The sequence below is a fragment of the Podarcis tiliguerta genome (genome assembly GCF_965153285.1).
Source record: "Podarcis tiliguerta genome assembly, chromosome: 1".
NCBI classification, from domain to species: Eukaryota; Metazoa; Chordata; class Lepidosauria; order Squamata; family Lacertidae; genus Podarcis; species Podarcis tiliguerta.
The window spans coordinates 88,708,912-88,734,123 of NC_139534.1; the positions used below are offsets into that span (position 1 = coordinate 88,708,912).

The window sequence follows — 25,212 nt, forward strand, 5'->3', positions numbered from 1 at the left end:
TTATAAAGATCTACCCCCAAACCATGTAAATGTTGAAACAATAATTGGCAGGAAACCAAGGCCTGTTCAAAGCACCAAACCAAGGGTCCAAGTCTATTTGGTTATATTTGCATGTTGTCATGATGTATCATGATTGCAGCAACTCAAAATCTTTCAAGATCCAATCAGTATTCAAGCTTCAAGTGGTTAGTTCCACAAGCTGGCTAGATTTAACTTACATGGCTTATGAAGCCACCACTCAACACATTTATCTAAAGAGTATTTATTTTATTCTTCACCGTGACTGCCTCCAAGAAATAACATTGGAAAACCCCCTAAAGAGGAGTACATACAGCGAATGTGGTAAAGCAGAATTGAACAATCCCGGGAGTGAGGAACGAAAGAAGAACTGTCTAAGCAAAGACAATTAAACTAAAAGACCTGTGGAAGGCATATCCTTTTTTCTTCGAGTATTAAACTGAGAAAGTCCCTGGGAATTCTAACAGATTTTTGTCTCAGATACAGGCTAACAAGAATGAACAGGAGGACTACAATACAAAACTTTCACTACAGAACGCTGTACACACCTGTTGTCAAAACCCTTCCCTCAAAACCCCCTTAACCATGGTGTCTATTTGCTTGCTTGTTGAGCTTGTCTGCGGAGGAGGACATAGATCTTCTCCTTTATCCAGTCTTTATTGTATGGCTGGTATGTCTGAGTATCAGCACGGTAACTGTGAGGGAAAAAGAACAGGCCAGTTAATATCGTTCATCATGCATTTCTTAAATGTCACAAAACCAATCAGCCTTAACCTCACACGTTTTTGAACAGCAGCTTATACAACAGTAGGATGCTAGAACAGTGTCTGCTGGGAATCAAAATTCAATCGTTTCAATCCAGCAGGGGTTTCCACACACGCACCCGTTGCCCATCAATGCCCGCTGCTTCAGAGCTCACATTTGCCCTATACAAATGGTAAGGGTACCTCAGCCATGTCCCGTTTGCTGAACCAGAGTATTTGTAAATAAAGAATACAGTATGTGAGGCCAAGCCAAAGTCAGCAGGTCAAAAATGCGAGTGAAGCCATGGTCTCTCTTCTAGAATGAACCAGTGATTTCTAAATGGAAGAGATACCTATTATCAGGGTCCCATTTTCCAAGCAGAATATAGACACCCCTGCAATTCTAAAAATGAAGGGTGATAATGTCTAGGGTCACAGAGCAAGTCTGATGTGTATCTTGGCGGAATTTATATATTTGTAAGAGCTTGCTTCCAAAAGCCTAGCCCAAAATAGTTTCCACTTGCTTCCAAATGCAATTATCTTGTGATGCTGGAACAATGCCTTCAGTGGTTACCATTAACACAGCACTAGTAACAAAGTTTCAAACAAATATTAATCTCAAGCCTGTACCAACTCTGCATCTCAACTTAATGAATGGTATAATAACGGCAAGCTAATAAGCAGGTCTCTAAATGCCCGGCTGTGCTGAACTCAGTTGTGTGCCATCAGCATGTCTGTATGGTTTTAATTTGTCATTGATAGTATGCCATGGAAGGGGCAGTAGCAGAACCACCATCTAGACCTCTACAGCTAAAAAACATAAAATATTTCATGCTCAAAGTATGCCCTCTGGTGGCTTTATAAAATCTAAATAAATATGAATAACTATGATTTAACTTATTAATACTTCTGATCTAATACGCTCGTACAAGCAAGGAGTGATGCGGCCTAACATTTTTTTTCTAGACCCATACCCTTCATGGTTCACAACCTCAGCCTCAGCCATGAGACTGTACATCCGGTTGGGTTCAAAAAGGAGATACTCTGGCCACAAAGAGGGAAGTTGCAACACTACACTGTAAAATACCTGCCCTGAACCAGAGGATTACAATAAATAGCAGTTAGTGGCACAACTCCCATTTTCAGGCAATGTGCTTTAACAGGCAGTAGCCATGCAACTTGACACCATTTGATCAAACCAGAGGTTTTCAACCTTTTCAAATTCACGGTTCCCTTGACCAACTACCTTCTTTCTGCGGCACCTGTGTGGGGCTCAGGAGTCCAGTTAGGTCACCCCTTGTCTGCAGAGTTGGCAGCCTCTCACGCTTTTTCAAACACCTTCCCTTGTGGAGTGGTCCCTCAGCCTCCTCTCCTCTCCCCTCCCCTTGGGAGTCCTCCAAGCAGTTGCTGCTGCCATCCCTGGTCTCTGAGCTGCCTCCTCACCCCCCGCAAAGAGATGCCTCCCAGAGGCACCATTCCTTGTGAAGCTTGTAGCCAGAGCTGCTGCAATAAACAGCTGTGCAAGTCTTTGGGAGGCAGCAACACAAGAGGGCATCAGAGGAGGAAAAGAAAGAGGTACAGAAGCCAATGTTGTCTGCGTCACCTCTGGCCATCATTCAAGGCACCCCAGGGTGCCATGACACACTGGTTGAAAACCACTATATAAATCCACTTCAATTCCTTCTTAAGATGTAGCACTGAAATTGCATTGGTTGCCCAGCTGGATATCTGTGAAGGGAAAATCACTGGGGAAGTTGGTCCTTCCACAGTTCTGTGGCCTTTGATATCAGTCACACCACCTTTGGAATTGTCTGTCTTTCAGAAATAGGTCACACAGCTCTTAGTTCTGTGGCATTTGTGTGGTTGGATTCCACAGGATCTTTTCATTAGCCCAGGCTTGTGTATGACACCTCCTAGACAGCAGTAGCCTGAAAAAGTTATCCAGAATCTTGTGTTATCAAGGCCTGTTATACATAGGGTCACCCTTGAAGACTGTTTGGGAGTTCAGAATACAGCAGCAAGAATGTTTATACACTAATTTGTCTTTCAAAATATTACATAGCTTTGAACTAGCAGTATTTCTCAAACTTGGGTCTGCAACTGTCGCTGGACTACAATGCCCATCATCCCTAGTTAGCAGGACCAGTGGTCAGGGATGATGAGAGTTGCGGTCCAACAATAGCTGCAGACCCAAGTTTGAGAAACACTGTTTCTTCTCCAATCCTCTAGATGGAGCATCAGCTAGAAATAAAAGAAATCAGGCTAAGAAATGCTATTTTCACACAATGCAATACACTACCAATGTATTACTATAATCTTGAATGCTACAGAAGAGTCACAGATTCCATCGTTACAGTGTTTATTATTATTTCTCTTAATATTTTATCTGTATTCTTTTTCCAAGTTATGTTGAAACAAGAATGAAATCCAACTAAGGCTGCAATCCAAAACCCAGCTAAGGAGCAGGGTTGCTTAATGTAGCCACCACTACCCCATAGCTCTGCTTGTGTTGACTGGTGTGAAGGCAGGGGGAAGTAAATTGCTGCACCAACTTGGAATTAGCAATGATCGGGTTCCATGCTTGCCTGGCAGCTTGCTTCAAAGAGCACTTTTGCAAAGGGCTTTAGCCCCCATCCCCCAAACAGGTGATGAGCATTGATTAAATTCTGCTGCCTTAGCTACACAATCCTTTTTTTAAAAAAACTCTTTTTATTAATTTTGTATGCCAAACAACAAAGAAAAAGAAAATTAATTAAGACACACCAATAAAGGAGAAAAAAAACCAACATCAACCAAAACATGAACATGTAAGCAAACCAAAAAACAAACATAAATTAACACAAATAATAATTGACTTCCCTCCATCTCGGTTTTGGGTTATGTAAAATAGTAATTCTATTCTGCAGTTTTCATTTTGTATCATCTAAACATTGCAAGGATTATATTAAACCTACTGTGATTTTTATATCTCTAGAGTTTGATTCCATGTATGTTATAAATTTAGTCCAGTCGTCAATAAACTTTGTACCTTTTTGCTGTCTGATGTTTTGCGTCATTTTTGCCAAATCCATATATTCAAATAATTTAATTTGCCAATCTTTAACGGTCGGGATATTTGGGGTTTTCCAATTTTGTGCTAACAGGATCCTAGCAGCTATGGTTGCATATTGAAACATTATATGGTCCTCTTTCTTAATCTCGTCTCCGATCATTCCCAAAAGAAAGGCTTCGGGATTTTTAGCGAAAGTGTATTTAAGTATTTTTTTCAGTTCATTGTATATAGATTCCCCATTTTTTTTTATTTCTTCACATTTCCACCACATGTGGAAAAAACTTCCTTCTTTGGTTCTACACTTCCAACACCTATTATCTCCGGTCTTATACATTTTTTGCAATTTCACAGGGGTGATGCACCAGCGGTACATCATCTTTTCCATATTTTCTCTAAGGGTGGTGCAAGCTGTGAATTTCATTCCTTTAGTCCACAACCTCGTCCATTTGTCAAAATCCAAATTATATCCGAGGTCTATTGCCCATTTTGTCACAGCATCCTTAACCTCCTCGTCCTTGGTATCCCATTCTAGTAGCTGATTATACATTTTAGATAGCAGTTTGGTTTTACTTTCTATTATCTCTACCTGGAACTTAGATTTTTTCTCATTCATTCCGATCTTTTTATCTTCCTTCCATAAGGCATTAATTTGATGATACTGCAGCCAACCTGATAATTTATTTTTTAACTCTTCATATGGTCTAATTTTCCATCCTCTTTTGTGGCTACACAATCCTGTTCTCTGCTAAGAACACAGTGCGCTGCTGATGCAAGACTAAACCTTGTTCTCCTGCCAATTAGCTGACATCACTAGTTATGTCAGCAGATGGGTGGGCAGATGTCGTTTGGGAAAAATGGCCTCTCAGGCCAGAACTTCCCCATCCCTACCATAGACCATTTGTACTGCTGCATTCCAACTGATTTCATTGGGACTGCAACTGTAAATGTTTTTTAAATTTGCCCCATATACGATGCAAGCCCTCTGTATGGTTTTGAAAAATATGTTGCCTGGGCTGCTACCATAGAACCACAGAATTGTAGAGTTGTAAGGAACCACTAGGGTCATCCAGTCCAACCCCCTGTAATGCAGGAATCTTGCTAAAATGGTTACAACCAGCTAATTCTGACATGTGATTGCTCCAGACCTGCAGCTCTCTGCATGTGCTTTATACTGGATTGACAGTTCCATTTTAGACTTCATAGTGACCCCAACAATTCAAGCACTCATTCTGCAACAGCTGATAAAATTTACAGGTGTTCAAAGTAGAAATGTGAAGGGTGGAAGGGATCAGAAAAAGGGGGGGAATTGGGCAAAAACTGGTGTTCCTCCATCTTTTCCCGACCTTCACATCTCTACCTCCAATGTACATTCTGTGTGCAATGGAAATCCTATTACAGTGGTACCTCGGGTTACAGACGCTTCAGGTTACAGACTCTGCTAACCCAGAAATAATACCTCGGGTTAAGACCTTTACTTCAGGATGAGAACAGAAATTGCGCGACTGCAGCGCGGTGGCCCTGTTAGCTAAAGTGGTACCTCAGGTTAAGAACAGTTTCAGGTTAAGAATGGACCTCCAGAATGAATTAAGTTCTTAACCCGAGGCACCACTGTAGATAAATTTTGTCCATCTCAAAATCATGTTACATTTCAAGTAACACTGGTTCCAGATGTATATTAACACCAAAAATACATGTTGTCATAGCTAACAGAACTTGCAGAGCTGTTGAGGAACAAAAATCTCACTGTAAATATGTATACCTCAGAATACATGTGTAAGCCAATATATGTATCTTTACAGATAATAAGCTATAAAATACTTACACAAGGCAGCTGAGGTCAGCCAAGTCGTCAATGAAATCAAATAACTGGCTAATATCATATGTAATTGAAGGGCTGTTAGGATTCATTCTCTTCAGATGCTCTTCATACATTTTACAGACTCCTAAGAAAATATTCAGGACTTATATTAGAAACATTTAAGGTTCCAGCTTGCTAAAGTTCTTAGATGTCAAGAAACATAGGAAAAGGGGATCAGTGTCGAAATAGGCTATCACAACAGCTTGAAAGAAGGTAGACTTTGGTTTATGTGGATAAGCCTACCAATAATGCAGCATTAAAATGTCTTCATAATTTGGTAAAAGTAATTTTTCAAATACATGCAGTACATCTTAGGCCAGTAATTACTGTATCCCCACGATAATGCAAGAGCCCAAGACTTTTACTGGGTTGGGATTCCTTCTGACCCCCACAGTAAATGATTGATCTGGCCCAACCTAAGGATCTAAGCAGGTACTTGTTTGGCTTTCCATCTAGAGCAGTGGTACTTACCTTCCATGCATTCATTCACAGACTCATAATCAGCATAAGTCCTGCCTTCTGGTCGTTTGGTAGGTTGAACAAGCAAAATTGTGTGAGACTATAAAAAGAAAGTTAACATTTACATAGAATCAAATGATCTTTAAAAAGGGGGCGGGGGGGGGAGAGACGATTTGTTTATGTGCAAGGAACTTTTTTGTATGGAAGCTGGAGAGGAGGGCTCTTTTTTCCTCCTGCAGGTTTCTCTCCAATTTACAACAATGGGGGCGGGGAGAGAGAGAATACATTACACCAGCTCCAGGACTGGTGCAATTTTGCAGTCAGTTTGTGGGCACATTGGAGAAAATAGGATACTCAGGAACCTGAAAGTTCATGTCCTTCTCTTACATGCCCCTGAAAGGCTCTGTTGTGGCTACTGCTGCGTGTGGGTGGGGTGTTTCTGCCTGAAGATCAGCAATGGAACAGAACCTTCCATCTTCACACCTGGGCACTTGAGACTGTAAGTAGGGACTCTGCTCATGTGATCAAATGCTCCTTCACACAACAAAGGGTGAAACAATCCCTCCATACAGGGATTAGTGTTCTGGCTTTGCATTCTCCCTAGCATGCTTGTTTTTTCTCAATTGTGCAAGGAGTTTATCTGTAAAAAGTACATTAAGCTCCATCCAGTACCCTCAAATGATACAACTTAAAGAGACTTATCTCAGTGTGAGCTTCATTCTCATCCACCACAGCAGTGACATCTGTGTGATTTGGGGGAGAAGGGTTAGGTGGGAGAAAGACACCCCCTCATAAAAAGAAACACGGGTGAGACAAGCTTGAAGCTGGTGTTTGAAAGTTATGTGAGCACTAAGGGGCCCTAGTCATTAGCTAAAACAACTCACTCAAAATATACTTTTAGAACTCAGCTGACGTTGATATGGTTTTTATAGAGCTATTTTTTTAAACATCACTGCTTCTTTTTACTTTGTTGTTAGGATTGCTTGTTGTGATTCATAGCCTGATTTGCCCGCTTTACTGAGTTTGCTTTTTATCATAGAAAGCACGCCAAAGTAAAAAAAAAAAAATGAGAACTCCAAAACATGCACTGCTATCTCCACGCACCAACTCGAGACATAATGGAAAGCAAAGCACGCCTTTATGCATTATTAGCTCGAATTTGTTTGAGCAACTTTTTGGAGTGGGGGTGAACTGCGGCTGTTCTTCCTGAGATGCTACGGGAGCCTTCAAGAGAAAGCAGGCACTTCATATGGCGGCAGCCCAGCAGCCGCCTAACGGACCTTACTGCGGGGCCATGGCCATTTTAGGCCCGAAGCAGGGGATGAGCGCGCCGGGAGACGCCACGCGGAGCGCCTCCCTCTCCTCCACGCTCTCCAAGCAAACCCATCCGCGCTCCCGCCTGATGGAGACGAGAGGGCAGCTTCTCTGCCTTAACTCACCATGGCGACTCGTTCCGTTCGGCTCAGGCGCGAAGCACAAAACTCTCAACGTCTTCTCGACCACAATGCACCGCGACCACCGGAAGCACTACACCTACCTTCGCCCTCACACCCACCAGCACCTTTATAGCGCCATAGACATGATTCGCCTCTCGTTCGGGTACATAAATCTCGCGAGACTGTGGCTCGCCGTCAGTTCTCTCCGCGCGGGAGACGGAAGTTTTGCAAGAACTCAGAAAGCGGCCATCTTTAGTGAGGGCTCGCTCGGCCGTCTCATTCCTGGCAAAAAAGACAACAACGCATGGCCGCCCGTTACAGTGCCCAGCTCTCCTCCCCTTTCTCCGCCATCTTAAAATTGGGCAGGGAAGACGAGGGAGTCAAATGCAGCGTTGCTTGGTCAACGGGCCTCCTTTCAACTGCCAAGTGTCCCGGAAGTCGAGTGAGGGAAGAGGAAGTCGAGTGAGGAGCTGCCACTTGGCCTTCATGGCAACAGCTGAGGGAGCTGGGCATATGCTGGCGGCAGGGATGGTGGCGGGAGGCTGAGGCACAGGCCGTTTCTCGGGCTCCCTTGTAGCTTTCTCGCTCTGCGTGACGGGAGCCGGCCTGCCTGTCTCTCCGCTTGCACCGCAAGGGCGCCTGTCCTTCGAGCTGCGGGTCCGAGGGACGGGAGGCAGCCTCCAGGGGTTGGTTCGGGGCCTCCGAGCCTCTCCGCGGAGGCAGCGGGCGGGCGGGGCCTTGGGGGGAGTTTGCGGCGTCCCAGGCGCGCAGGTGTCTCGCGGGGTCTCGGCCTGTTGCGGGCGCGGGAGGAGGCGCCGCTGTCCCGCTCGCTGCTTCATGCGACCCCTGAGGCTGGCTCCCCTTCCGCAGCCGGGAAGGCGAATCCTCTCGTGAGTCGGAGCCCCTGCGAGCAGCTCGGCCGAGGAGCAGAAGCCGGCCATGGATGACTTCTTGTCGATCAGCTTGCTCTCCCTGGCTATGCTGGTTGGCTGCTACGTGGCCGGGATCATCCCTTTAGCGGTGAACTTTTCCGAGGTAAGGAGGAGGCTCCCGCGTAACTGTCCGTCTGCTTTTGTAAGGGAGACGCGCAGGAGCGAGTTCGTCCAGTGTGTGGGTGAGAGAGAGACAGACAGACAGAACCGCCTGCTTTTTCAAAAAGAGTGAGGCAGCAAATGAGAAACAGTGAGAGAAAGCAATAAATCCTCTGGGTAAACGGAAGCCTAACCTGCAAACTTAGCCCACCTTTTGAAATAGGGTACACGTCCCAGCTACCCATGATCCACACGTCACGATTTCCGTGCTCTGCGATGACTAGGGGGGGAAGAAGAGGTGGCAAAAATTGGAGGTTTTAAAAAAGCAAAAGCAGCGTTTTGAGTTCTCTCTGTGATTAACTGTAATTTTTACTTGACTAAGTTCCCTCTGACCTTTACCTCCCTCTGCTAAGGGTGTGTGTGGTGCAAATGTTGGTAAAGGTAAATAGCTTTAACATTTGTATTGTGTGGCTTGGTTTGTATAGCTTGCAGAAATGTCTTGTGAAATCCAAATTACTGAGAACTCGGTATTCTTTATACTAAAAATGTTGATATGTTTTTTATCACTTTGTTATTGTCCTTTACTGGTAACTCAAACTTGAACAAGAAAACTTTTTCCCATAACCTCTACCTGTTGCCTCACCTCTGTCCATTTGACAGAGTATCTCTGATTCTTCTGATCTTATATGTAAAATAAAAATAAAAATGCATACATAGCACTAGGATTGTGTTGTGATAAAAACTTCCTGAAAAATACTTTTTGAAGCTTCCATGGTGTGTGTGTGTGTGTTTTTTTGGGGGGGGGGGTGAAATTTGATGCTAAAGGATAAATGTACAAGACAAACAATCACCCGATGTTTCATGTATTAAAGGCAGTACTTGAGTTCTTATATGGGCTTTCATTTAGCATATATGCTAAATATCACTATTAGAAAAAGATTTCTATAATATGCGGCAACTACTTTACTGTGAGAAACATGAATGGCACGGTTGCTTTTGGATACTTTTTACTGTACTATGATTTTTCTCTTTGGGAGAATTGACTGTAAAGTGCTGAGCTACAACAAGTAATTTGAAAATTGCTGGTTTAGTTGGAGTAGGCAGCTTCCTTAGTTGTGTAACTTTTGTAGTGAATAGCACCTTTTCAGCTTATTGCAAGCTAATTGCAAGTTTTTCCAGAAATCTTGGATGTACTGTACCATTGGGCCACAGTGGCTGAGGAGCTATGTATTTGGAAGATATTACATTTTTCTACATGGCTGGTTAAATAAACGCCTGGTTTGTTCAGTTCCTAATTCCACTGCTGGAAGCCTCCTCTGGATCTCAGTCCCTTATGCAAACAGAAGGAGCCCTTCTACCAACTTGCTTAAGCAAGCTAGGGCAGTGTGATACGTTAATATTAAGTGGTGCTCATATTGGAAATGCTCAAAATGGGTTTTTAAAGCACTGCACATTTGTTATGTGTATGTGGTCCAGAGACCTCTTGATCAACTATTGCTTCCTGCAGTGTATGCCCACATTAGATTTTGGAGATTTGTAGGGTTTCTGTAGATAGCTGTGTGAATCAGTCCTTGGTAAAATGCCAGTTCAAATACATGTATTCAGAATTGCACTATTCGGTTTCTCTTTTTTAAACAGTTATTTGCATTTTTGCTTTCCTGTTTTGCCAAGATGAAAGGCAATGAGAGGAGACCCACCCTTGCTTTCTAGCTTAGAGCTGGCAAGAAGTGACACTGCAATTGTACTGTGTTTCAGAAGGCACATTACAATGATCCATCCTGCTGCTATGCTGCTCCAAGCTACAAACAAAAGTTGGGATAGCCATTTTTGTGGTAAGGTGTGTAAAGTGCCACCACTGCCCATCACAAAAAAGCCCCAGACTTATTCTCCAGCTCCAGAGTTTAAGGTTGGGGTTGGCAGTGGGCAGGCAAGATGCTTGAAGTGCCACATCTGGCTAGCACCAAGTTTCTGTTCCCCTCTCCCAATTCTAATATCAAGAGCTCAGGTGTATATTTGAGCAAACAATATCTATCCAAAAATTATTTGTGTGTCATAATTTTGGTTCTTATGAAATATTCATTCTGAATTTTATTTGCAGGAAAGGTTGAAGCTGGTCACAGTCCTTGGTGCTGGACTTCTTTGTGGAACTGCCTTGGCTGTCATTGTGCCTGAAGGAGTACATGCACTTTATGAAGATATCCTGGAGGGTGAGAAAACAACACTATTCTTCTGGTGCAGAGTATGTGGGTTAAACGATGTAACTGTTAGGTGCACTAGTAGCTGGTTGACCGAACCCAAAGAGTACTCATTAAGGGTTCCTCATCATCCTGGAAAAAAGTGACAAATGGGGTGCCGCAAGGTTCTGTCCTGGGCCCGTTGTTGTTCAGCGTCTTTAAAAACGACTTGGATGAAGGAATTGAGGGGATGCTCATCAAATTTGCAGATGACACCAAACTGGAAAGGATAGCTAATGCCACAGAAGACAGCATCAGAATTCAAAATGACCTTAACATATTGGGACACATGTAAGGTTCTGCACTTAGGCAGGAAGGACCAGATGCACAAATATAGGATGGAGGACCTCTGGCTTACTAGCAGAACATGTGAAAAGGATCTAGGGGTCTTGGTGGACCACAAGCTTAACATGAGTCAACATTGTGATGCAGCAGTAAAACAAGTTAATGCTATTCTAGGCTGCATCAACAGAAGTATAGTGTCCAGATCAGGGGAAGTAATAGTACCACTGTGTTCTGCCTTGGTCAGACCACACCTGGAATACTGTGTCCAGTTCCGGGCACTACAGTGTAAGAACGATGTTGACAAGCTGGAACGTGTACAGAGGAGGGCAACCAAGATGATCAAGGGTCTGGAAACTAAGCCTTATGAGGAGCATTTGAAGGAGCTGGGTATGTTTAGCCTGGAAAAGAGGAGACAGAGGAGATATGATAACTGTCCTCAAATATCTTAAGGGCTGTCACATGGAGGAGGGAGCATGCTTGTTTTCTCCTGCTCTGGAGGGTAGGACTCGAACCAATGACTTCAAGTTGCAAGAAAGGAGAGTCTGACTAAACATTCGAAAAAACTTTCTGACAGTAAGAGCTGTTCAGCAGTGGAACCTCCCATGAGAGGTGGTGGACACTTTGGAGGTTTTTAAACAGAGGTTGGATGGCCATCTGTCATGGATGCCTTAGCTGAGATTCCTGCATTGCAGGGGGTTGGACTAGATGACCCTTAGGGTCCCTTCCAACTCTAAGATTCTATGATTAAAAATTCAAGCACTGGTTACTACAGAAGAGAAACTTTTAGTTTGTTTGCAGTCCCAAATTGTGGTCTTATAGACTATGAGGTATTTTGAATTGTAATAGTTGTAGAACAATTTTAAGCTTTCTATTTCCATCTTAATTAAAGGTCCAAAATAGGTTAAAGATCATAACCAGGATCCGGACAACTTTGAAACTTACTTCTGTGAGCCCAAGGAGGAATTTTGATTTGTTTTTCTTGACTAACAGCACCCCATGCCACATGGCAGTCGGTTTTTGAAATGGAGGGGGCTTTCAAAAGCAGCTTGTGATATACCATGGGGATTCAAAGATAATAATGTGAAAAATAGGTAAAATTCTGGACAGTTCTATGTGCTTATTAGATTTTAGAGAAGACTGTACCTCACAGTGTGGTGTTATTGCTGCTGCTGCTGCTAATTTATTTTTTTTACCTGCCCTTCACCTTAAGGTCCCAGGTCAGGAAACAATATTAACAACAATTTAAAACAACTTACAACCATAAGATTAAGGTGTTAGGCTGAGAGAACCAGCCTTCTTTGCACATCTCATTTAAATCAATTTTAAACAAACTATAGTTTAATGTAAATTAACATCATGCTGCTGCACCCTTCTCAAGAATTCCTTTGGTGCTGCTCCCTCCTGCCATGCAGAAGATGAAACGAGCCAGATTCTGACTTGTCTCATCTGAACCTGGGCTTATAATTTGTTGTGGAGAGGGGAGGAACAAACCACAAGTTTGGGTTTGGATAACAGGACAAGCCAGCATCTGGCTTGTTTCCTTTGTGAAGAATGTTTGAGCAGTGTGCATCACCATGCTGCTCATTCGCATTAAACCATAGCTTAGCTGTACAACAGCAGGATCCCAAAGCGGAGCAAGAGGATCTTAAATACACCAAAAAATCTTTACCTTTGCTAGCATAAAGACTGCATAGTTTCTCTTTATTTGAAGGAACCTGTCTGTTTTGTCTAAGGATGGAGACAGAACTGTGTAACAGCTGGTGTTTGTATTTTCAGAGATGAGGAGTTGAGCATTATGTGTCTTGCCTTCCTAAAGTGCCTTGGTGCAACCTGAAGCCTGTGTTACACATTAAAGAGTATTTTGAATGTCTGCTGCCTCCTTCCACATCCCATTTTTAGACTCTTACCAGATATAGATACAGATGGTTTTATCAGACAGCCTCGCCAAATTCCACCCAAGCCATCTGGAGAACTCAAAACCTTGCACACCATCTTGCGACATTTGAGTTGGCCTAATAAAGAAATTACCCTAATAAAGTTTTTGGCATTCCGCTAATAGGGTACCTTTACCTTAGATGAATGCTTCACTTTCCAATTGTTAATCGTTTGGAAACAGATCTATCCACCCTGCAGATAAGGGTTAATAAGAATATATTCACTGTCCTCTTTGTTGCTCATTCCCCATCTCCTTAACTGTCTCCTCTTTCCGTTTACTAACTCTTTCCATCTGGAAAACGTGATGCAGCTCAGAGAGCTGGGGAGGCAGATGACTGAGCCATGTTGGTGTTACATCTTGGGGCAGCCTTTTTCAACCTAGGGTCCCCAGATGTTGTTGGACTACAACTCCCATCATCCCTAGCTAGCAGAGCCAGTGGTTAGGGAAGATGGGAGTTGTAATCCAGCAACATCTGGGAACCCAAGGTTGAGAGAGGCTCCCTGGACATACAGTAATCTCTTCCTGGGATATAAAGAACACCACACAGCTATCCTGATTACCTCATATGCTATAGAGAATTTGGTTATCATTGCAATACTCTATTTCCAAAAGCACAAAGGAGTGCTTTGGGACTAGTAGGGCAACAAATTGTTTGACAATTAAAAATAAGTTGGGAATGTAATGTTTGAGGCTTCTGTGTTATAACTCCAGATTGTCCTGTTTTTGTTTTTTCTAGCAAAGCACCACCCAGCTAGTGAGACTCAAAAGATGGTTGAATCAGAAAAGGCAGCAGATGTGCCCGTAGTACATGACCATGTCCACAGCCATGACCATTCAAGGTTACATGCTTATATTGGTGTTTCCCTGGTCCTTGGGTTTGTCTTTATGCTTCTGGTAGATCAGATTGGCAGTTCTCATGTCCACGCTACAGATGGTAAGTCTTAACTTCTATGGACACATAACCAGAGTAAATTACGAGGGCTTTGAAATATTCAAGTACCTGAATGAATATTCTGGTATTCACTCCTAAGTAGAACAATTTGTTAAACACTCACTGATGTAAAGAAAATGTTTCATAATGTTCTAGATTTTTACAGTTAAACAAAGAAGTACACAGTATGACAGCTTTAAAGTACTGGGTAAATGCAGTCTTAATTCAGGAAATAATAGCAATCAGTGAAAATGCAGCTACTGGTATTTTATTTATTTTAATAAATTTATATCCCACTTTTCAGAAAATATCTATGCTAAACAAACAAATAACAAAAAGTATATGAAACAGTCCAATGAAACACAGAAAATTGATTTAAAAATCATAGGTAAAATACTAGAAACAACAAGCAGTAATTAATATATATCCAGGGCCAGCTGCAGCAAACAGACCCATCACATAAAAACAGGAAGAGAATGGGCAATAGGAAAACTGAAGTTTAATGTCTCTCAAAGCTTTTTGGAATATTTGGAATATTCCACCTTCCCTTAATTCTAAACATAATCTGAAATAAAGAAACAAGTGACCTTTTAAGAAGTTGTAGTTTGGTTTCAGTTGAAAAATTGTGCCTTAATGCCTGTAATATTTTTCTTTAGGGTTCTCTTCCTACTTATTTGTATCTTATTTGCTTAAGATTCCTTAATTATTTCAGACCCAGAAGCAGCAAGGTCGGGCAATTCCAAAATTACTACCACACTGGGACTAGTTGTTCATGCTGCAGGTAGGTTACTGTTTTTCATTTCTGCATAATGCCAAAGACCTTCATATATTGTCAGGTCACCTGGGTTAGAATTAGGGTTGCTTTGCTAAATGTGACACTAGTAGTTAGTCCTTTGTATCATGCTTGCTATAGCCAGTTCCAGGCTAACTGAGCATTATCTTGTATTGGATAAGAGAAGGGAGACAGAAGACTGTCATGAAGCTCAGGGAGATGTACCTAATGGGGACATGTAATTCAGTGCATAAGCAAGAAGCATCATATTTGCTTTTAATTTAAGTTTTTTTTCTGAGGGGTGGGGGAAGCTTCTGGTTCAGGTCTCTGGAGTGGCATAAGAGGTGTGTTGGTACGCTTGTTCCTTGCATAAATTGGTCCCAGTAAGCCTTTGATCAATAGGTAAGTTCACTTTTGTGTGGTTTGCTTTTTTCCATCTTCATTAAGCTGATGGTGTTGCCTTGGGTGCGGCTGCTTCCACATCTCAGACCAGTGTCCAGCTAATAGTGTTTGTTGCAATTATGTTACATAAGGTAAGTTTTGAGTCTCAAACCTTTACATATTTCTTGTTTGCTTGTTAAATTTATTACAGTTCTATAGCACCTTTCATCTGAACATCACAGGGCAATTTACAACACCAAAATGTGTAAGATAGTAACAAACAAAAACAAAACCCGCCACAATTTAAAAGGCCATAGATTGGCTCATTAGCCAAAGGCCTGGGACAAAAGTTGTTTTTGCCTGGTGCCTAAAGATAGGTAATGAAGACACCAGGCAAGCCTCCCTGGGGAGAGCATCCTACAACGGAGCCACCACAGAAAGGGCCGTTCTCATTTTGCTGCCCTCTGGACCTCTCATGGAGGAGGCCTCAGATGATGAGCACAAGGTCTGATCATAGGGCAAGAAAAAGTACTTGAGGTTTTGCAGTCCTGAGCCATTTAAGGTTTTACTTCAAAACCAGCACTTTGAATTGGGCCCAGAAACTAATTGGCAGCTAGTGCAATCGGACCGGGATTGGCACTATATGCTGAAGCTATCTTGTTCCAGAGAGCAACCCGCCACTGAATTCTGCACCAGCTGAAACTTCTGAACCATCTTCAGAGGAAGTCCCATGTGTAACGCAATGCAATAATCTACATATTTCACTATCGGCTGTTAGGAATTTGAAATTGTAACAGAAATTCTCTCTGGTTGTATAAATTTTGATTCAATAAACTATGTGGGTCTTAAGACATCCAAACATTTTCTTAATTGTTCTTTAGTTGGCATACAATTATATATTGCATCCTAGTAGTAAATAGATGCATTTAAGTGTGTGGTATCTTTCTGATAGCCTAGGATGGGAAAGGAGTGATAAAAGGTTGAAATAGAGTCCTTTCCCTGTGAGGAAAGAGTCATTTTAGCTTATTTTAAAAAGCAGAAAAGGGATGTCATGCTAAAAGGTTCTAAATCTATGAGTTGAGAATTTCCCCGCTGTACTCCAGGTCACATAGTGAAACTTGGTAAGTTAGGAATAGAAGTGCATTTTCCAGCAGAAACTTGTGATTGATGCTGCTTTGAAGTTAATAAATATAAAAATGAAGGTGGAAAAGACCATTTATAGCCTACTTAATGTGATTTTAATGATTATGCAAACCTTTGAGCTGTGAAGTGCTAATAGCATGCTTTTTGAGAGGCAGTTTGTAAATCTAATAAGTAAAAATGAGGTGCTTGCAGTACACCTCATGCTCAGAATAACCATAAATGCAGAGAAAGCTACACACGGCATGGCTACAGGCTAGTAGCAGTGTGGCTAGCTGAACATTGAATTTCACATGAGCAGAAAGAGGGGTGTCACTTTCTTTTGTATTTGTACATAAGAGTTTTGTTGACTGTTTTTTCTCTTGTAGGCACCAGCTGCTTTTGGTCTTGTTTCCTTCCTAATGCACGCTGGTCTTGAACGGAATCGAATCAGGAAGCACTTGCTGGTTTTTGCACTTGCAGCCCCTGTTCTGTCAATGGTGACTTACTTGGGACTAAGCAAGGTAAATATTTCAGGTCTAACTTTCCAGAATACTGATTAATAGCTGAGGAGCATGGCCAGTGTTTAATCAACTCTTCAGAGGTGCTCTATCTACTCCTTTTGTCACTTTTATTTGTGAGCCACTTAACACACTACCATCCAGTTAGTCTTACAGCTGAAAAAATAGCAGTATGTCTGTATTTTTTAAAAACTGCAGCTAGACAATTGCACAGTAACTAAAAACATAATGGATCTTACATGGATTGAAGGAGATACCGTGGTGAAGAAAGGTAGAGTGGAAACAATTTCTGCTGATTCCGCCTTTCCTTTTTGCCTCCTGAAAAGTTGGGGGGGGGGGCTTAAGAATAAACTAGGTTCTTTTATCTGTTTAGATGTTTAGCATAAATGAGATTCAGTAAGCTCTAGAGAGAGGGCAAGTAAGCAGTCAGACAACCAATACGTATTGGAATGATTCTATAAAATTGCTTTATTGATTAACAAACATAGCATATAACAAGATGAGGGAACATGCACTCAGTCAAACACCCACACACGCATACACACTCAACTCGCTCTTCGCCAGAGTTATGGGTGGCAGACTTCAGGATCCCAGTCCAGCACACAGCTTAGTCCGAGACGGTCTAATCTTATATGCTCTTCTCGTTGTGCATCTGAATCTCATATTCCTGAGTGAATGTTCCTGGCAGTCCTTAGCATGTTCTTGGCACATTAGTGTATTTTTCATCTTTGTTGGAAGCCGCCCAGAGTGGCTGGGGAAACCCAGCCAGATGGGCGGGGTACAAATAATAAATTATTGTTATTATTATTATTGTAATACTTATTGTTTGTACTTGATCTTCTGTAACTTCTGGCACAGTACAATACTCATTGTTTGTAACTAGCAATGCATGGCCGGCCTTTCACGCTTCCTTGCAGGTGTGGTACTTTTTGCCAGAGCATGAACATCCCATCTCTGATCAACACAGTTCAGAAATAGTTCATTAACAGCATCCAATTTGGGTGATGGTCTTCAGCCAATCTTGTGGCTCATTCAAAGCATGTCATTCATAACAGGATAACTGTCTAGAACAGTATGGGAAATGGTAATTTAAGGATGATTGGGTAGAAATTAACTGCCCCTAACCCCCAGCAGGCACCCCCCACAGGATTAGAGTCCCTTCTGCAACTGGCAGGAGCCCTTTACCCACAGAAGAGCATGTCTGGATCCAACTTTGTTAATGGTTCCTTGTGCAGACATGCTTTGAATGAAAACCATTGTTTGGCTATTTATTTCATAAAATTTATACATTGTTTGATTGTAACAAACAAACACCCTCAAAGTGGTTTACAAAGATTATAAAGCAATAAGCTTGTCAGTAAAAACAACTATTCAAAACATTGAATAAAATAAAATCAGCAGTAAACTAAAAACCAGTTAAAACACACATCAACATACTATATATATGACATATCTGGGTAGGCTGTTTGAACAAAATTATTTTTAGCAGAAGCTGAAAAAAGGGCAAGCCTGCGTGGTGTCAGCTGCCTGGTGTCAGTAGGCAGGGAGTCAGTCCCAAAGTGTATGTGCTGCCACACTAAATACAGAAGAGGTAGTATGTGGCACCTGTAACAGCACTAGTTCCATATACTGAAGTGTTTGAGTGGAGTGCAACAAGTGCAGAATAAAGATCACTTCAAAGTCAAGCAACATTATCCTCAAAGTGTGTAACCAGTTAGTCACAGTAGGTCTTTGAAAGAGGTCCCTCCCACACCAGGGAGTCAGTAACTTCCAGACTGTCCCAAATAACTGCTACCGACTGCAAGAGGATGCAATGCGAGCTGCAAAATGAGCTTTTTTGCAGCTCGCACTGCCACATGGTAGGCATAATTACGTGTTTGATCAACTTCACAGCAGGGCTTGAGCCATTTGCGCTCAGGTCTTCATCCAACTTGAGGGACGCGGGTGGCGCTGTGGGTAAAAGCCTCAGCGCCTAGGGCTTGCCGATTGAAAGGTCGGCGGTTCGAATCCCCGCGGCGGGGTGCGCTCCTGTTGTTTGGTTCCAGTGCCTGCCAACCTAGCAGTTTGAAAGCACCACCGGGTGTAAGTAGATAAATAGGGACTGCTTACTAGCGGGAAGGTAAACGGTGTTTCCGTGTGCGGCTCTGGCTCGCCAGAGCAGCGATGTCACGCTGGCCACGTGACCCAGAAGTGTCTCCGGACAGCGCTGGCCCCCGGCCTCTTTGAGTGAGATGGGCGCACAACCCTAGAGTCTGTCAAGACTGGCCCGTACGGGCAGGAGTACCTTTACCTTTACCTTCATCCAACTTGTTCTATAGCCTGGAGCTTCTCAGAATACCAAAGGGCTGCTTGGGCTCCACAACGCCAGAAAGGACGCATGGGAATGTTTGTGTCAACCACACGTTTCATTGCACAATTCCATAGCGAGATCAAGAATCGTTAGCTTTCTCCACTGGAAAATCCCCCAGAGCGATCAGGAACACATCAGTTTCCATCAGTCTCTGAGTGCAGGCCATCTGAGTGGGCCCACCACCCTTACAGGGGGGAAATTATGATTTCATAATCAATATTATGTTAACCATCTGTAGGCAGTCTGTTTTTGCAATGACCAGTGCATGTGTATTAAAGATAATAATCTTTAGGGGGCAATGAGGGAAAATAGCTGTAAAGGTAGCTTGGTTTTTTGATTGCAGAAATCCTTTTAGGTCAACATTAACATTTCTTCAGAGTTGACTTCTTCCCTGGAATAAGTTACAAGCATTATTAAAGACAGATCAACTGTGTTTTCTCTCCCTTGCCACCCTCTTCTTTTACAGAGCAGCAAACAAGCACTTTCAGACGTCAATGCCACTGGAGTCGCCATGCTTTTCTCTGCTGGAACTTTTCTTTATGTTGCCACAGTTCACGTTCTCCCTGAAGTGGGCGGAATGGGACATAGCCACAAACCTGACTCTACTGGAGGCAAAGGACTCAGTCGCCTGGAGGTGGCAGCATTAGTTCTCGGCTGCCTGATTCCTCTGATTCTGTCCATTGGACACCAGCATTAAAGGTCTGAAGTGCAGCAATCTTCTCCTCAGTCTCTGATGTGAGCAGCAATCTGGTGTGTCAAGCTGCCCTTTTATCATTGTCTCTCTTACCCTGTTAACCACCCCATCTGTTTTAAGGAGTCAGAGAGACGCAAAGGAGGATTTATGGGAAAGCTTGTTAGCATAGGAGATGATACTCTCGACAGCCGGATATAAATTCTGCATAACTTCCCTTTTCTGAAGATGTTTTAATTATGACTTCCTGCCCTATTCTCAGGGAAGTTGGAATTTAGAGATTCTATGGCAGATGATTTGGGAAGGACTTTGTGGCTCATCATGAAAGCATAATCAAAAGTATTCTATATGTCAGCATTCACAGCTGACCTCTTGACATTGGATGCTGCCTTCTGACATCTGGGACTAGTTTTCACCTCCAAGATTTTTCATGTGATAATGAAGGCATAACTATCTTGGGAGATGCATCTGGTGAAGAAACATCAACAGGATAAAGTCCTAGAAAAGATCTGTACAAGTTAAACGGCTTGATAGGATTTTTTATATTGCATTACTAGGAAGCACATCTATTGTGTCTCTTGAGTGTTATCATCTATATGGTAGAATCAAGGAGTCACATTGGGCTGAAAGTTAGGTGGTTCTGAGCGCAGAGGGGTATGTGCTTATTGAAATGGACACTGTGCGCATCTACAAAGGCTTATTCTGCTAAAATAGACTAAGGTAAGCACAGTTCATTAAGAGTGAAGGGTGCCCAAAGCATTTACCTATACAGAAGCAAAGACCTTAACATTTCTTGTTATTACAAACAAGAAACATTCTAAATTGTGAGCCTGTCTGAATTGAGCCTCCCTTTCTTCCTGAAATCTTATTCTGAAATATTTCAATCCGAAATATTTCAATAAACATCGAGTGTAACTGCAATTCTGAAATGCAGTGCCTTTCCATGGAGAAGAGCCTTCCTTTTGGCCTATAAACTTAACTTCATTGTGAAAGAAACTGTAAGAGTCATAGGGAGAATCCTAAAATATCTGAAAGTTTATGTACATTCTTGGTGCACAATTTTTACTTCAATTTGAAACCTTCACCTCCATTGTTCTTCAGTTAATGGTCATTTTATCTTAAAACACACACACAAAGCAAGAAGATGAATTGGCAGTTTTCTGTAGCACTAGTTATTCTACGTGACAAATGTTTCCCCATCTTTTCACAGCCCAGTAGCTCTTACAATTCTGATCTCTTCCATGCCTTCTTCACATCCTGTAGTTGTTTGGCATAGTATATTGGTATGATTCCTCATGAAGGTTTTGTTTTAATGGGTGATTCTTGCTTGCTGGTATTGTTTGGCATTGGTACAGCAGTGATAGTCAAGATCAAAATTTCACCAGGGATCTTTTTTTAAAAAATATATATATGGGGGCATTTAACATTAAAAATGTAAGTGAAAAATCCACACAGAATCAATATTGTATGTATCGTCTTTTCTGAAGGCTTATTATTGATCTACTTTAAAAGATCTCAGCAGGCCTCCTCAGTATAATCTATTCTACCAGGTACCCAACTACATAAGGGGATCCACTAGAAGCTTGAATAAAACACCTGTTGTTGCTTTTTGCCTGCCTGGGACTGTAAGAACCCACAGCTGCTGGGTTTGTGCAACACAGGTTATATAGGCCTGCTTTAAAAAAGTAAAAATGCTTTTGTACTGATCAAGAGTCTCTTTTGAAGAAGAATCTCTTCTCTATGTTGAAAACAGAAATACTCTTAAATCTTGTAACAAAGAAAAGGTACGGACACCTGATATGTGAACCCAGATGTGCATGTCACATCTTCATCATTGATGACCAAAGATAAGTTGGGCACAAGTATAATTAAAGGCTCGATTTGGCCTCCTGTGGTGGGCAAGATGAGGAGGAAGCTGTTCCTGAGCTGGCAAAGAGGAAAACCGCAAAAATGGGAACTTGTGGGTAAACGGCAAACTATCTGACATAGAAGCAATGGGTGTAGGAATGGGAATTGAACCACACTTAAAACAATTTTTCCTGGTATATTTAATATTTGAGAGTCAGCGTTGTGATGCTGGTATCTTGAAAATCCTGCTGTTGGCCAAAGTTGCCTTTAGCTGCTCATTACATTTTGGAAAGTGGCCAGTAGCTACCTATATTGGATCACTTTGTATTTATGAAAACAAGGCCTGCCAGTTCTGCCATCCCTGTTCGCTAACTTTTGGCCCATTATGCCACTGGTAGGATGGCTTCATTGGACTTCTGTCCTTGATTTATAGGGCTGCGTCTAGAGCATTTGGGACAGGATCTAGAATTATACTGTATACCTCTCACACTGTAGAATTATACTGTGTGCATCAATTTAAGAGCGGTAAGTCATAGAGGCAGTGTGTCAAGATCTTGTGAGGTTAGAATGTTGCCAGAAGCAACCTGATTTTCCACTCTGGCGATGAGGGTGTCTAGTTGCTTCATCTGCTAACTACCACAAGAAAAGTAGGTAGCAAAGAGAGGGGAATATTTACATTATTAACAGCAACCAGATGTTTCATCTCTTGTATCTGTGAGAATCCTAACTTTAAAGAATCTTCCAGATTGGTCATGGTAAATGTGGATTTATTTCAATCTTCACTTGAAATGAGGGCTTTGTAGTCTAGTTCTGCTCTTAGTTCTTAGTAGTAAAATACAAATTCCAATCTAGGCTTCACAGTAGACTCCTAGGAGCTATAGACTGCTGAGGATAAAGGGATTTATTATTTGTAACTACTTACAAATTCATGTACTTCCATTATTCATGTCAGTTTTGGACTGAGTTGAAAGTGGAAATCAGTTTAAGTGGAAATCAGTTTAAGATGAGCTCTATCTGTGTGCAACATTGTTTGGCCATTTAATTGGCTAGCCTGCTTTCATTCACAAAACGGGGATGCTCTCTTGCCTGAGTTAAACTTGTTTTATAACAGCTAAGAGGACAACAGAGCAGACATATCAAGGGAACACCGAATCTCCAAATGGTGGAAGGAAACTTCTCAGGATAACTGAAAATGATAATTTGAAACCGCAGAAGAAAATATTCAGCTGCTCAGAGGGCTCAACAACTCAAAACACTCAGAGCAAGCTTGCATTTGTAGCCATCTGTATTCAAATGGGGAAAACTTGAACTTGTGTATGTGCTGTTGTTTTATGCTCTTTATGATGAACCACAGGAGACTTGGGTGGGTGGGTGTGCTTACAGAGACATTTGAAAATTGAATGTCTATTTCAAAAGGAGATCAGCTTTTCTGTGCTTTGGTTATGTTTCTGAGCAGCTCGGACTTTGTGGGCACAGCTGTATACCTGATTCTGTGTACAAAAGTGTAATTTTAATGTTTTTTTTCTCCAAATCATTTGTACACATAAAATCATTCCATGGATGGCTGCCTTATTTTTGATTTTCCCCCCACTTTGTGAACATTTTAAAAAATGTTGTTTTTATTATATTAAAATTTTTATTAGCTGCATTGCTAAAAGGAGTTGGCCTTATTTCATGTGAATAGTCTTGCTGTAGAGGTTTAGTAAGTCTCTTGTACTTCAGATGTGTGTGTGTGTAGCTTTTCTACCACATATTTCATTTCAAGTTGCGCTTGTGTTTGATCTTTCTCCTTGAATACAAACCTTTATTTATTTATTTATTTATTAAAGATGATACCCCTCTTTTTGGATTTCAGGGTGGGATGCACTCATTCATAACAAAAATACAATGAAACCTATGAAATGGACTTCTAACAAATTGAAAATCATGGAAAATCATGCATAAGCAAACATTTTTGCCTGGTACCCCAAAAAATCACAATTTTGATGTTTCATAGCCAGGGTGCTACTGTTAACGCCCATTTGCTGTTGAATTTCCTACTTCCAATAAGAGAGGCATCTGGAATAAGTTGTGTGTGCACTTTTAGTCTGGTCATGTTTCACACTAGTGCACAGTTCTCAGAGGGGTGGCCAATACCAAGTGTGGCTCTTGGGCTAACAGGGTTAGGAACCCCTGTGTTAAATGTTCATTCTATGGACATAGTAGTGATGTATGGAAGTGAGAGCTGGACCATAAAGAAGGCTGATCGCCGAAGAATTGACACTTTTGAATTATGGTGCTGGAGGAGACTCTTGAGAGTCCCATGGACTGCAAGAAGATCAAACGCATCCATTCTTAAGGAAATCAGCCCTGAGTGCTCACTGGAAGGACAGATCGTGAAGCTGAGGCTCCAATACCTTGGCCACCTCATGAGAAGAGAAGACTCACTGGAAAAGACCCTGATGTTGAGAAAGATGGAGGGCACAAGAAGAAGGGGATGACAGAGGACGAGATGATTGGACAGTGTTCTCGAAGCTACAAACATGAATCTGACCAAACTGCGGGTGGCAGTGGAAGACAGGAGTGCCTGGCGTGCTCTGGTCCATGGGGTCACGAAGAGTCGGACACGACTAAACGACTAAACAACAACAATGGACATAGACTTTGGTTGTTTGGTAACTCCCATGGGGCTGAAGTTCTTAGAATTATAGAGTTGGAAGGGACCCTGAGGATCATCTAGTCCACCCCCATTCAATGCAGGAAGATGCAGCTGTCCTTTACGGGGATTTAATCTGCAACCTTGGCATTACCATGCTGTAGCCAACCGAGCTATTTCCTGTTATTCATTGTTTCTTTCTAAAATTGCCCTTAGAGATGGGGGTGGAACCATCTCACAGTGACTTCCCCAACTCCTAAATTCTGATAGCTGTTTGGAAGGATTTTGAAGAACCATGCAGTCTATAGTGAGAGAATAAGCTTAGAGAAGTACTAGGGATGGCCCACACTGTTACCATTCCTAAACCATCTTCATAGGGTTTTTTTATTCTTTTTTAAAATATATATATCTTAAAGTTCTTTTATGAGGAATTTCAGTATTTTAAAATAATACATCTCCATTTCTAAATAATGTGTGCAATAATTTTTGAATTTGCTACAGTTATGCATAAAATGGTTTTAATGTTAGCTTATTGAGCAACTTATTGAGCAACAACGTATTTGTAAGGCACATTAAAATTTTGTGCGATGCTGCATAGCGAACCTCCACTGAGCAATCATTTGTAAACCCCCGGCAAACTGCCAAAACGTGTAGAAGAAATTGAGGAGTGCCGGTGCGGTGTAATGGTTAGAGTACTGGACTACAATCTGGGAGACCTGGGTTCGAATCCTCACTCATCCATGAAGCTCACTAGGTAGCCTTGGGCTAATCAGTGTCCCTCAGCCTAGCCTACCTTGTTGGAAGGATAAAATGGGGAGGGGGGGAACTGGAAGAGAAACGGTGCAACCCATTATGTTGAGAAATGCGTATAAAAATTATGTGATTTTTGTGTTTATTTTATTTTATTTTAAA

At 41.9% G+C, this 25,212-nt stretch overlaps 2 protein-coding genes across 3 annotated transcripts; one reads left to right on the top strand and one right to left on the bottom strand.

Annotated features, from left to right (window-relative positions):
• Nucleotides 1-246: 246 nt before the first annotated feature.
• Nucleotides 247-7,724, bottom strand: ERH (ERH mRNA splicing and mitosis factor). Of its 2 annotated transcripts, none has more exons than XM_083399226.1 (4): nt 7,570-7,724; nt 6,143-6,230; nt 5,636-5,756; nt 247-713 (listed from the first exon to the last, which is right to left on the bottom strand). In XM_083399226.1, exons 1-4 carry the CDS (start codon nt 7,570-7,572, stop codon nt 611-613), a joined length of 315 nt encoding a protein of 104 aa, XP_083255352.1. In that variant the 5' UTR covers nt 7,573-7,724; the 3' UTR covers nt 247-610. The 2 variants fall into 2 exon arrangements, with proteins under 2 accessions (XP_083255352.1, XP_083255351.1); XM_083399225.1 differs by having other exon boundaries at nt 7,235-7,572.
• An 84-nt stretch (nt 7,725-7,808) lies between these two features.
• Nucleotides 7,809-23,322, top strand: SLC39A9 (solute carrier family 39 member 9). Its single transcript, XM_083399022.1, has 8 exons — nt 7,809-8,028; nt 8,437-8,601; nt 10,696-10,804; nt 13,789-13,986; nt 14,696-14,764; nt 15,203-15,288; nt 16,645-16,779; nt 19,593-23,322. The coding sequence occupies exons 2-8, from the start codon at nt 8,506-8,508 to the stop codon at nt 19,821-19,823; spliced, it is 924 nt and encodes a 307-aa protein (XP_083255148.1). The 5' UTR covers nt 7,809-8,028; nt 8,437-8,505; the 3' UTR covers nt 19,824-23,322.
• Nucleotides 23,323-25,212: the final 1,890 nt, after the last annotated feature.

Excerpts from the sequence above, each read along its gene's own strand:
- ERH (XM_083399225.1), bottom strand. The coding sequence starts at position 7,276 with ATGCATAAAGGCGTGCTTTGCTTTCCATTATGTCTCGAGTTG. Across the intron at positions 6,231-7,234 it reads TTCCATTATGTCTCGAGTTG|TCTCACACAATTTTGCTTGT; the intron begins GTGCGTGGAGAT and ends TTCTTTTTATAG. Across the intron at positions 714-5,635 it reads GCTGACCTCAGCTGCCTTGT|TTACCGTGCTGATACTCAGA; the intron begins GTAAGTATTTTA and ends TTTCCCTCACAG.
- SLC39A9 (XM_083399022.1), top strand. The coding sequence starts at position 8,506 with ATGGATGACTTCTTGTCGATCAGCTTGCTCTCCCTGGCTATGCTGGTT. Across the intron at positions 14,765-15,202 it reads ACTAGTTGTTCATGCTGCAG|CTGATGGTGTTGCCTTGGGT; the intron begins GTAGGTTACTGT and ends ATCTTCATTAAG. Across the intron at positions 15,289-16,644 it reads TTGCAATTATGTTACATAAG|GCACCAGCTGCTTTTGGTCT; the intron begins GTAAGTTTTGAG and ends TTTCTCTTGTAG.